Source organism: Cuculus canorus, chromosome 2 (assembly GCF_017976375.1).
Source record: "Cuculus canorus isolate bCucCan1 chromosome 2, bCucCan1.pri, whole genome shotgun sequence".
NCBI classification, from domain to species: domain Eukaryota; kingdom Metazoa; phylum Chordata; class Aves; order Cuculiformes; family Cuculidae; genus Cuculus; species Cuculus canorus.
The window spans coordinates 127,504,296-127,517,822 of NC_071402.1; the positions used below are offsets into that span (position 1 = coordinate 127,504,296).

Below are 13,527 nucleotides of genomic sequence, written 5' to 3' on the forward strand. Positions count from 1 at the left end.
TATTGTGAAGCTGGCATCTAAAAAGCAGCTTATACAGGCATCCCTCTACGCACTTCTTTTTTTTCTTAAATTCGTTTAGGCATGAAATGAATTCACTGAATATTTATTGAGACTTTATGGACAGTTTTCTTTTCTAGTGGGCTTATTTTGCTCTCAGGAATGTGAATATTTCTACTGCATCAACTCCTAGATTGGCCTAAGAGCAGCAGGCATCTCACTGTAGGAAAGAATTGAAACAAAACTAAGCAAGGCGTATTATTACTGTTTATGAACTGTATCATGTGTATTAAGCTCACATGCCAGTGTCTTTTTGAATTAGAAACTAGTTAGGTTCCAAGCAGGACTGAAATGGCTTTTTAATGGAATTAGTATTTTTATATCCTAAATCCTGAAAACAAATAATAGCCTTTCCAAACCCAGATAGAGCAGCCTGAACAAATAATTGATATAATTAATAACATAATTCAAGCTTTTGTCATTTCAGGTGTTAATGAGAAATACAAATGTTTTTCAGTACATTTAGTACTGCTGCTGGAATCCTTTTCCCTCAGAACAGAAATGTCATCTCTGTATCCCAAAGCAAATCCATTATATTGTACTGTTCTCTCCGACATTTCTCAACTCAGATAGCTGCTCAGAAATAGCTCCTAAAAATAGCTGCCCAGGAGCCCCGTTAGCAGCAGCATGCAGAACTGGCTGCATTGACATCCCACATCACCTACGTCAAACCATCAAACAGTGCTTTTTAGAAACAAATGTCATGGTTGGTTCCAGGAGATCTTCTTGAAGACTGTGGAGAGAAGGATGATGATGAAACAAAGGAGAGGGAAGGCGTGTGCGAATTAAACTGATTGGTTGGGAGAATTTTGAGGGGTTTTCTTTTTTAATTTATGGTAATGTTATTAAAAATTCCTTGGGGGCATGGACTAGAACGGAGCTCTCTAACCTTCACTGGTTTGTCAGCAGTCAGCAACATGTAGGAATCTTATATTATTGCTTTCTCTGCCTGTCTCGATGGGTCTTATGGATACAGGCTTGACTTTTCCTTTTCCACTTCTGCTGGCCATGCTGGAGTGTTTCACAGGCAGCAAGTTCCTACAAATCAATGTCGGGCGTAAAGCTTGTAGCAGAAAACATCTGCTATTCGAGCCACCCTTCACTTTGTCTGTTACACAGCTAATTCCTTTTGCTGTGTAAACTCCCATGAAATACCAGCATGGCTCTCATCTCTGTTACTAGATCAGAAATCAAAAGCATAGCAGATCAAAACACAGAGGCCTGTCAGAACAGCTTTGAAGAGCTTTTGTATCCGTCTGCTGCACTGTCACCTTTCACCTGCTCTGAAGGAAATCATGTGGGGACTGCTGTCTTGTGTACTTGTGTTAAGGTTGTTTAAAAGTTACAGGCTGGGTCATCCACCCCTGCTTAAGGTTCCATTGTATTTCCAGAGTGGCACAAAGGAAACCTTGAACCACCCTTACAGAGGATGGACTGCCTATACTGCCAGCTGGAGTAAAACTTCCACTTGGGAAGAGACAGCTTCTTGCCAACCCCTTGTCCCTCCTTTGTGCACAGTGGCTGCTCAGCATTAGAGAATCATAGAATAGTTTGGCTTGGATTGCCTACTTCTTTCTTCACCCCTGTTCTGTATTTAGCTGTTACCTCATCCTTTGCACTTAGACAGTAATTCCTTTGGACCATTGGCTGGGTTTTTTTTTGTGACTGTCTAGCACTTGACAGGCTGGCACACCAGGAAGTTTGTAATGCATGGCACAGAGAAGCAGACAAGGCATAGTTTTCTGATCCCACCCTCTTCTCCTGTCTTGCAGGCAATGAAGTTCCTTCAAAAGAGCATCATGAGCTGAAGCCATATGTCCATCACCTGCATGTCATCGACAACCAGCAAGCTCTGTTTGAGCTTTCTCACAGGATAGAGCCACGAGCGTGAGCAGCATACACAGCTTCATATAACCTTGTAACTGCAGCACTTTGAATTAAGTGAATGTTTATGCCAAGCATGTTGCTTCCCTATGTAAGACCAGTTTACTGAGTTTTATCAGTAGCTCACACAACATGTGCAGGAAAATCAGGCAAGAGCCAGCAAAGGAGCTGCTCACAGAGTTTCAGAGCAAGTTTGGTGCCATCCTACTGATCACTGGGACGGGAAGAAGCAGAGCAGCATCCTTTGAGCTCAGGAGCTTGGTTTCTGTGAAAATATTGTTTGGTCCAGTGTCGCTTTCAATGCAGATTCTGCCAGTATTAGAATGAAAGGAAATGTTGTGTCACAGCAGCAAAACATTTCAGCAAGCAACATGCTGCAACGGGATTCATTCTCAGTTCACCACAGTACGTACCTCACTAATTCAAGGCTGCCAGAGTATTGTTGCCAAAAATACTGTGCAATCCGTGCAGCTCCCCTGAGTCCACTGGAGCATCTTATTTGAGATAAGTGTGAAAAACCAAGGATGGGAATGTAAAAAGACAGCACACCAGATGAAACTGAAGAGTGCATTGTGATATGGAGGTCAGCAGTAAACATTTCACACTATTATGGCCCCTTAAGAATCTGCTTTCTAATACACACAGAAAAGCCAGTCCACTTGTCTTGCAATTTATGGGCACAATTGTTTGTACACAGAAAACTTGTTATTTTCTTCCCTTTCAGTTATCTTAGATTTAGCAGCAGCTCTTGCAGTTAACATCTGATAAATTATAGTAGGAGCTTTGTTTTCCTCTTGGATTACTGGCTCCTTGCTGTCCATTCAGAAGCGGTGCTAGATCCACCTACATTCCTCACTCACCTCCTGGACGTACTGTTTCAGCAGGTAAAACTTCACCTAATTTGCACACACTCCTGATCTTTAAAGAGCAAAAGGGTAATTACCTGCCAACATACTTGGCTCTCGGCATCAGAGTCCCTTTACTGTCTCTGTCCCTCTCACACCCCTCTCCCAGCCAATTCTTATGTAGCTAAAAGTACTACTTCTGGGCGTGTACTGAGGCAGCATTTTGAAAGTCTTGACTACATCTGACCTACATCTAAGCAAGTATCTCCATCACTGTAGCCCTGGTTTTCAGTGTTAAGAAGTTGCCCTGAAATAATCTAGTGAATGCCAGAGGCAGTGTGCAGTGTGCAACGCAGTCTCGCACGTGTTTGTACCCTGACTCATGGTAAGAGTCCCTTGGCAGAGCAGGGAGCATACATTATTACGTTGTTTGCCCATCTCTGCTGTATGTTTGTCACATAAGGAAGACTCCTGAGAAAATGCTGCTTTACTGAAATGTGGAAATACTGAAGTAGCATGATCTTCATCATTGTGTTATCTCTGGTCTAAAGGGATTTTTAAAAAGCAGCTTTAACAAGTAGTCTGTGGGGGAATCTGTAGATGCATTCAGTTTTCTGATCTGTGAAATATTGTATAGATCTATTGTAAAGGAAACAAATGTTTCAGAAATGTATTTGCTTGTACTTTGTTATTATCAAATATTATATGATTTTTTTTTTTTTTTTAGAAAAGAAGTCTTTTTACCCAGTAAAAAGAAAAAAAAATAAACTCTTGCTGGCCATGGAGTAAAAATTTCCTATGTTCTTCTGTAGATGTGACTGCACATATTGTAAATAACTCTTTTGTGCAAACAGACCAAAACTGTTCAGATGAGGATACTGGTTGCAGTGGGCTCCTTTTTTGCAGTGTAAGAACAGAAACCAGATAAAATTTGCTGCTTGTGTTATTGCAGTTCTTCCTCTGGCTACAGCACTCCCTGAATCCTCACCCTAGCTGCATTACCTGAGTAGTTTGCTGGGTTTTGAGCTCCCCCTTGTGAAATCTTTTTTACTGTAGCATTATTTTTAGCAGCCTGTATGTAGATCAGCCTGCATGCTTTGGCTCATGTGGTGTAACACTCTAGTCCACAAGCTACTCTGTTGAAATCTGTGGGAGAGGAAGCATTAGAAGGTATTCAGGGTGAGAAAGTGGGGCTGTTTCTCAGTTCGCTGCATTTGGCTATGTGATGCTTGCTGATGAAGCAGCAGTAGTGCCAGAGAAGAATAAAAGATGATTAAGCAAATGAAGGGGAAAAAAAGGAAACAAAAAAAAAGCCAGAAGAAGAAAAATGACTCTGTGCTCAGGCTTTGATTTGAAAGCATACTAGAGCTATGCTGAAGGCTCCTTGCTCTGCTAATTCAAAATGGTTGAGGTTAACTTGCACCAGTAGGCGTGAAGCCAGCTGAAGTGTTGGGTATCTGCACCGCTGTGACTTCTTACTAAATGAGGTGTTGTCTACCCCGTGCAGCTGGTATAAAGTCACTTTGAAGGCACATAGCAGCTTTAACCTTGTTATCTGTGTTGTGGCTAATTAGACTACTGTTTAAAACTTTAAAAACTAGTTTTCATGGTGGCCTGTATAACTTGAATATAAATTTCCAGGGTCAGTTTCTGTGGGGCCAATGCGGATGCATGAATTTCACATTGAAAATATGGACCCTCTAACTGTTACCATTAAGGAAAAGCAAGTAGCCCAAATCTGTAGCTAATATGTCTAGCAAATAAAAGGCCCTTCAAAGTCTTTGTTCAACAGATGAAGTATTGCAGAGCTGAGCTGCTGACTGGCAAGCAGTTTAAAGGTGTGATAGTTGGGAGGAAAGTAGAAGTAAATCCTGTGAAAGGGAAGGGGAACACTACACAGCCTCTGCCAGGGTCCAGCACTGGTGATACTGTGTGATTTTTTTTAAAAATCCTTTAATAGTGTAATTGTGGTACAAAGAATAAAATCCATTAATCTCAGAAGTTTAGTTTATCACAGTCATATCCTGGGTTAAATACTCTGCATATTTTTTTTAGTAGCTAGGAGTAATTGGACAGAACAAAGGAAAAAGCTAGGTCAGTCTATACCTCTTTGATGTAGTGTTTTATTGCATCAAATTTAGATGTTTCTATGACACAGCTTTTTTATTCTAGCCCCGTCTTGGATAGAAATAAATTACGTTTGCATGACAGTGGCAAAAAAAGGTGTTATTGGAAATAATAAGACATATAATTACAAAGAAAGATGTAAATACTGAACATTTTAGCAGAGTAATATTTATTTGCATAGCCTATTTATTGTCATCTTATACACTGTTAAATACTGGGATGAAGTCAATGAGCTGAGGTAAGAATACCTGCCTGTTTGTTCTTTCTGAGTGCCATAATGCTGTCAGCTTGCATTAAAAGTAATAAAACAGAAAACCCCAAATCAAGGTATTTACCTAACTTCTCAGGGACTACAGCTAGTAGTTATCCACCATTATGAGACCTGGTATATATGAAATAATCTGATTTACCAGAATCAACATTGCTAATGTTTTCCTTTTCATATTTCATGCTTGTCTGCCTCTGTACATATTATTGTGTTGTGTATTTATGAGAGCTAGTAAGCAATAATTTATATGTCAAAATGGCCAAGCAATACAAGGTTAAAACTTGTAGAAGCAACTGTTACATTTATCTTGCATTTTCCAGTGTTTTTTTAATATTGCTTTTAAAAATATAAAAACTACCTTAATGAAGTCTGGGCTCTGTGCCTTCATGCCTGTCACAAGTACTTACTGTTCCTAACTGGAATATTTTGCTTTGCGAGGTATATGCAGACCCCTATAGAGGCTCAGGAGCCTGACCCTGGTTCAGAGCTCCTTATTGGTGGAACTCACTGATACCGATGTTTCAGAAGCAGAGATGATGTTAATGGGGTCTCAGCTGTGCCTTATCATCACAGTGCAGTCTAAGGGGCCTGAAGCCACGACGAGGAGTCCCTGTGGGAGAGGGGAGGAGTAAATCTATCTTCATATTCTCTGGAGTCTGTTTATCAGCGCTTGATCCTCTTAACCGAAGACAGCAAATGTTTTTTCCCTGTCATCAGACATCCCTGCCAGTATTGTTTCCTCTCCCTCCTGTCAGCTAGTCTGCAGCTGGAAAGGCAGAGCCCGTGATGGGCTGCAAGTGCTCTCTAATGCAGCTGAGGCTTGTTCTGTCCTCCCACTCTTTTCGTTTGCGAACAGTGGGAACCACTAAGCCAAACCTGGCTGTTTCACACAGAAATAGCACTTGGTACTTACGGCAATGATGTCTTTTAAGAGTGCCTTACAAATAGGCAATACTTAATCCTCTTAAGTACCTGCACCTTAAATAGTCTTAAGCTTGACTTACAAAGTGTTTGTGGCAGTATTAGTATGCAAGTAGGGAGAATTTTAACTGGAATAATTAAAACAGTACAAACTCAAATTGTTGACACAGCTCTATAATGATGTTTAAAGATACTTTGCAGCCAGACATCCTTTTCCAGATCTAGTTGTGCAAGCTGAAGAATTTATATTCCCAGCTGTTCATCAGTGTCTCTTCAATCATTGGAGATAATTGCTTCCCCACAGGGTAGTCCAGTAGGAGACCTGGGGAGCATCTTCTAACCTGTTGCAGTTAGTCAGCTGGATCACTTAAAGCCACATGTAGCTGCATTCAAGCAGCTACCTTTGCACTGAAGAATTCTCTTTCCGCCCATCAGCCTTGCTGGGAGGTTGTTACGAGAAGCTACAGTGACAATACCTTTCAGGTCAGGTGCAAATAGGAAGGCATAGAGCTATGGGTAGTTGTCTTGCACCTCGAGCTGTGCTAGAAGAGCCACATGAGAAGTCTGCTATATTGTGGATGCTGTCCTTTCAGACTGTCTTACTGAACTATTCGCACATGGGCTCCTCCTTTCCTGTCAATGGAAAGGTTTATTGGCAAGGATCTGCAGTTTAAACTGCTCAAAGGACTCCGTTAATTTTAACTGAGGTGGTTAGGGAGGCCTGTGATGAGCCATTCCCACAGGAGCTGTGTGAAGGGGAGAGGCAGTAAGTGCGCAGTTTGATCTGGGGCCTCTGTGCAGAGTGAGACTGACCTGCATTGGGTCAACTGCTCTACCCTACATAGAGGTGACTCCTTCTTCTCGACCGAAAAAAAACCACTCAGCCTGGAAAACAAACCTCCCAAATGTTCAATGTGTTTCACATCCCAGTGGACTTTTATGCCACACAGAGCATCTGCTCTGGAGTCCTGTTCTTCTACCATGGGAGTGACAGCTGAGTTACACACACAGCAAAACTCAAACAAAGTAAGTCTTCCTCTGACTCCAGATACAGTGACCACCATTTCACACTGGAGAGTTGTGTGATGGTGCCCTACATGTGTGGCTACGATAATACAGTCAAATACCTGTAGTTGCATCAGGGCTAAAAGAGTTGCGCAGTGCAGTTAATGTAGGATCTGAAGAGCTGAGGAGACCTGCAGTGGTGGGCCAGATGAACAGTCTTTGATGTAAGGAGAGAACTGTTCCTCCATATTCCCTCCTGCCTGGAGGAAGGTCAATGGATTTCATAAGAGCCTTGTAAAGGTCCAGAAAGCCTAGGAAAAGCATCCTTGGGCAACAGCCCAGCCTCGGAGCCTTTCAGAGGTCAAGGAATGTCAATGATAGAGACTGCACACGTTTTTTAAATTTTCATTGACCGTTGTATTGGGTTATGTTCCTGGTAAGCAATTCCAAATGGTTGGCCCTGCCCTTGCACCTACCCCCCACAGCCATCTGCTTCATCTCTATTGCCAGTCATTTGTAGAGGCACCAGGATCTTTGGACACATCATCTCAGTCTTCAAAAAAATCCATGCATTGTGGGAACTAGCCAGGCTTCAGCACATTTTTCCTACCCAGGCAGAAGGAGGGAAAGGAGCATTATCCTGAAAGCTCTGGAAAGCTTCCTTTCCTCTGAAGTGTGCTACTGACCCTTTCCAGGTTCCACCTCCCCAGGAGGAGTCCTCGGGGTAGAAGCAATCCTTGCCCTTACCTCCCATTGAGAAAAACTGAACAATTCTAGAGAAAGAAGGCAGTAAAGATCCTGGAAGGATTTCATTTTGGGTTCAGGAAAGAAAAGAGCCATTGACAGGTCACATAAACACAGCAGTTGAGGGGCAAATTCTACCTTTGTGTTCTCTGTGTGAGTCTGATTGATTGTACCTGAACATTGGTTGGTTAAGTTGTTACTTTGCAGGGAGAGGTGTGTAGTGATGGAGTAAGGGGTCTCTCTGTGGACTGGCTTTATGCTCTGCATGATCCTAGTGCTTTTAGTTCCTCTCCACAAAGTTTTAGCTCTCATGTCTGTAGTAAGGAATCAAAGCAGCCCTGGGGGTGCTAAGAAACAATGAATCAGCATAGTTAAGAAAAAAATTTGATTGGAAAACTAACCTTGCTTTACCTATTTTAGCATAAAAATATGGATTCAGTGGTGTAAGTTTAGAGAACCATGAGAGCAGGACAGGAAGATGACTTTAAGAAGAACCAGATGGGCTAAACCCTAGTGAAGGACAGTCACTGTGGTAGTCTCCCTCAAACAGGTGGGTCTTAAATGATGGTTTGTGCAAGGAGATCAGTTATAGATTGTGGTCTCTTTGGAACAGATTTTCTTGCAGAAAGTTACCAGGGCTTCTAAAACTTGAGCAGCTTGGGATTTTGTCTTGATGTCCTGCTGTCACTGTCACCAGTGCAAGTCCTTTCCTGTCTGTAGTGGCAGGAAGAGCTGGTTGAGAATGACTGCTAGTGCTCCGAGTAAGACTATAATCAAAAAACATTTTATGGTGGGAAGCAGCCTCTTTGTAAGCTGCAATAATAATTAGACATGAGGTAAATTTCACTGCAAACAACAAAAAACCCAACAAAAATATCCAACAACAACAAAAACTGAAAAAGCAAAAGTCCTACCATTGACCCTGCTGAGCATAGAGCTGCCTCTGCAGGACAATGGGTTAGACAGGAATATTGCTTAGCACGGAGAAGTGGCAGTGGCAGAAATCACCCATTTAACCTAAGTGGTGAAGTGCCCCTTGAGAGAAGTACTGCCAGCTGTGACAGATGGCTTGAAAGCATGGAGCTGTGCTTTGATGGAGGGGAATTTGCCGGCAAATATAAATTGGGATGATCCAGACCTAGAAATGGCAAGGCATGGTGAGGATCAAACGCCAGATCAAGTGCCTCCCTGGTAAGTTATATAGGCTTCTGACAAATGCTTGTGAGAGCTCTCTGTAATGCTAGGTGAAGGTTTGTGTTGCTTCATAAGCAATTAAGCTGTTACTGAGGCTGTGTGGGCCTGACTCCTCCGTGGGCTTGCTCCCAGCCCAGTGGGACTGTCGGTGAGGGTGACTGCAGTACAGACAGATGTCTGCTGAGGAATTCAACTCGGCTCCAGGTGACAGTCCTTCAGCCATAAATCCCTCGAATGTTTGATGTTACATTACGCAGCTTGGAAACGCTTCCAACAAAACAAGGTCAGCTGCTGTCTAAGGGTATCTCTCTCTTTCATTCAGAAAGACTGTGTGAAGTCAAGCTGAGTTTCTACTGATTTTGGTTTTAAAAAGTCCAGATGCTCAAACATCTGCTGTCAGGCTGTCTCTGGATACGCCACAGGGATAAACGTACTCACTGAATCCAATTTGAAATACTTTAAAACAGCAAATAACTTCAAGGCACATTTTTGGTTGGAGGCTACTTCTTAAATCCATGTAGATGATGATGTGATAGTAGGAGCTAGCAAAGAGGCATAAGACAGGGCTGGGAATGGTTTGAACAAGTCCAACACAGCAGATACAGAACAAGAGAGGACTGTTAGGGGAAAGTAACATGCAAATCTTAAGAAAATTCAAGTGTCTAAAATGCATTTAGACACTCATCAACTAAGTACTAAACGAGTGTCTAAAATGCATTTAGACACTCGTTTAGTACTTAGTTGATGAGTTTTACTTCATTTTAAGTGAGGTAATTCACTTTACTTTTGAGTAAGAGTTTCTGTTGAAGAGTATAATGTAGTTTAACCAATCAAATTTTTGTGCTTTTTGCTAGCTTGATGTATTCCTCAGAGCAATCCAAGTGACTTCAGGGAACTTAGTCTGGCTTTGTACAAGTGCAAAAGAGGAAAGATTTAGGCTAAATGTTAGTTTATCAGAGAGAGTCTTGAGACACAGTAACATGGCAAAGGTAGGTATCATTTCCCCAAATAACTAGACAAGAAACTACTGGAGCCATGTATTAGGAAAAGACAGGCAGAGTTCTTACAGGGGCATCTCTGAAAAGAGCATACCACCATTCTGACAAAGCAAAAAGCTTGGTTGGCTACGGCTGGGTGCAGCAAAAGCTACTGCCAGCTAGAATAAACTTTTCCAGCAGCTAACCTGCTCTCAGCAATATCTTTCTGAAGCTCAAATGCCATTTACATCTAGTGGTGAAATCCTGTGCCTGGAGAACCAGTTTATTGCATCAAAACTGCCTACGTGACCTCAAGGGACTGCAGGACATAATGCAGCAGTGAGAGGCTCCTCTGTCATCTGCGTGGTCCGCTGACCCCAGTTTATTAGATTTGTTGACTCCGACTCCCGTTTAAGTGGACTGATGGGATTATCTGTTCAGCCTTTTTGTGCACATTTCCCCATGGATTTAGTTTTCAGGCTTTATGATGAGAGTGCACATTCACTGAGGACAGATGCTAATGGGAATAAAGACTGCTGCCTTCTCATCTGTCAGTAGCACCCAGAGTCAGCGTCTCATCCAAAGCTGTTGGCTGCAGTGTGAGCATTTGGTCTGGGGCAGCTTCTCCAAACACGCTGCAGAGTTGTCTGGGTGCATTTGAAAAAGGCAAACAAATCCCCTGCCTGCTGGGTTAATGGTGTGGGGCTGAATTCACAATTTAATCAAAGGAGTGGTTTTGTGAGCCTGAGGAGCAGGTTTTCTCTGTAAAGTGTTGCGTTACATGTGCACCTGGCAGTCTTGGTGATAGTGCGTGGCTGTGTTCACCCAACATTTGACGAGGAGAAGAGCTGAGCAATTTGCACTGCATTGTGTAGCAGTGCTGGGCTTTGATCCCAAATACCATGTGCTGCAAATGAATTGCACTGTGAAAGGAAAAGAGGTTGCTCCTGATTTTAGAGCTCTTAAATGCCACTGTTACTGGAGCCTGAGGCAGGGTTGTGCTCATGTACTGGCTTGTGTACCCTGGAGCAGGAGCAGGGTACTGTGCTGCATGTGAGGAAAGTGCCTTGGGGCCAGTCTACTCTCTCTGAGCCATCATGGGTCATATAACTCTCCACCCTGGGCAAACCATCTCAAATGTCCCCTGTCTGCAGTAGCCCATAAGCACAGCTGGGGCCAGCCAGCTGGAGCTGCCACATGGTGTCACAGGGAAGCTGCAAACAGATAAGACGGGGGAGCATTTGGTAGTCAGTTACATTATAAATTGATAGTCGATAAGCCAGAGACTGCTAACATGAGCAAAATTCAGCAAGGCTGAACATGTCTGCTCTTGGTCATGGACTCTGGGGAAAGCCAAGACTAATCAGATTTTGGTGTGATTTTGCAAGTAGAAGGACAGTGAATTTGTTACATACATATCCCACAGTTGTGAAGAAGCATCCAAAAGAGTCAAATAAATAGTGCATACTCAGCAAAAGGCTCCAGACAACTAATATGGAAGCACTTTAGCAAATACCTTCACGATAAGCTGACTTCAGCTCTGAGTTGGGACTAGGAAGAGCCCAAATCAATCATTCCCAATGCTGCGTTGATGCAGCTGCTCTTGAGCCTTCACGCCAAGACAGATCACAAACCTGGGAAATTATCATACCCAAGGCAAACATCCTCTACATAGTAAACCTCTTTTTTGAGATACACACACGACTTGGTAATTGTACTTTACCCTACCACTCGGCCTAATGCATGTAGCCCATTACGGGTCTCCCCGGAGACTAGTCGCTGTGACATTGTGACTGTGGTCACAGTGACAGTCACTGATCAGTCTGGGGTGATAACAGGGAGTATTAACACTTGCTGTTCTCTGGACTTGGGAAGAAGAGTGCTTATGAACAGCAGCTAAAAGAAATGTCAATAAAACCTGTTCGTTTAGTGCCGCTCAGAGGGATCTGAAGGCACACAGGAAATGCTAACCAGTTAAAGTCATCAGGAGACCTATTTCACAGGTGAAAAAACTTCAGAGAGAGGCAGAGAGACTTGGCCAAGGTCACACAGAGCTAGGACACCAGCCAGATTGCTTTTCACCTGTCCTTGAGAGCTTCCAGTCCACTGGCACTTCTCCCGTGCTTGCTTACTAAACCAATTATACACTGAACAAAAGTCAGTGAATACAGAAGTAGTGAGAGCCCAGTGGAGACAACAGGGAGCCAGAGCGCAGCAGGGCACAGTGTGCTTGTCACCGCTCCTCCCAGGCCTCCCTGTCTCCACACTATCACTCAATTTTCTGCTTGGAACAGCAGCCACGGTGTTGCTTGTGTGGGCTGTTTACTCTGTGCACTTTAAGGCATTTCATACTTTCTTTTGAGAAAGCTGTTCTCCTTTATGTCAGCAGTCACTTCTGAAGTAACAGGCAGTACTTGTGGGAGCAAGAATTTGCTTCTGGTACAACTAAGGAGAGAGAAGCATTTTTAACCCAATTCCTAAAGAAAAATGTCTCATTTGCTTGTCGTGTCTTATCCTGTGTTAGCTTTCTGGGTACTTGAGACACTATCAACCAAATCTGGAAGAGTAACGAAAGGCTCAGAAATAATTGTAATTATATGCCTACGAGGGAACCTGGGACAGCTGGGAGAGCTGAGGGGGAGGCAAACAGGAAGGTGCAGCACCACTCCTGATGCCCGGGGTGCTCTGTGGCCAGCAGAAAGCCACCTCTTGCCTGATGCCTGTTAGCTCTTGCCCGGTGGAAATTTTGCAGGTTGTGAGAATGGGCATATGGACATGTTTGAGCAAGGTACGGCCGGTACACCTTGCTTTTCATTATGTAATTTCATACACATGACCTGGAACTAAGCTCAGGTGATGTGAACTGATGTTTGGGTGCTGGTGTGGTTTTTCTGCTTGTTTGTTTGTTAAATAAAGGGAAACAGGCAGAAAAAAATATCCCTATTTTAGCTATCGCTCTGGGTTGGAGAGTGGAAGAGGAGTCTTGCAGTGCCATCTAGGGGCTCTCATGAATGAGAGAGGACTACAAACGCTCAAGTTCCTACTTAGCTGGCAAAGCATTTTAGCTGTTCTCACCTTGACAAGACCAGTCCCAAAAATGGATTATACTCATTCATTGCCTAGACCCTATCATATAGGAGACAGCCATGCAATATTATGGAGACGTGCACTTACGTTGAGTCCCAGGGCAATCTCATCTAAGTTCCACATCTGAAAACCCTGTGGATCAGTATTTACCATTTGCTTGATCTGGCTGCAAACAAGGCAAGAGTAATCTTTGTTCTGGCAGGGAACTGGAAAAGAGTTTTCTCTTTCTTCACTCAGTAGCGTGGTCTTAGTATTGAAGAGCCCACTTCTCTCCGGGAAGGGTGCTCCTCACCTTGTTCTGCTCTTGTTTCTCTTGCCTGGCTTCGCATTTGCTTTGCTGAAAGCACGTGAAGAGCTAAAAATAATTTCTGGGTGAAGTGAGTGCTTATGGCAGGATTTGTGTCACCATCAGAAGCAA

General features: G+C 43.2%; 1 protein-coding gene across 2 annotated transcripts in view; it reads left to right on the top strand.

The window, feature by feature from the left end:
* Positions 1–5,538, top strand: part of RAPGEF5 (Rap guanine nucleotide exchange factor 5) — a 164,929-nt gene extending 159,391 nt beyond the window's left edge. For both annotated transcript variants that reach the window (XM_054060155.1, XM_054060156.1), the window contains one exon: positions 1,830–5,538. In XM_054060155.1, coding sequence (XP_053916130.1) covers positions 1,830–1,948 — 119 coding nt within the window. In that variant the 3' untranslated portion in view covers positions 1,949–5,538. The remainder of the gene's footprint in view (positions 1–1,829) is intronic.
* Positions 5,539–13,527: the final 7,989 nt, after the last annotated feature.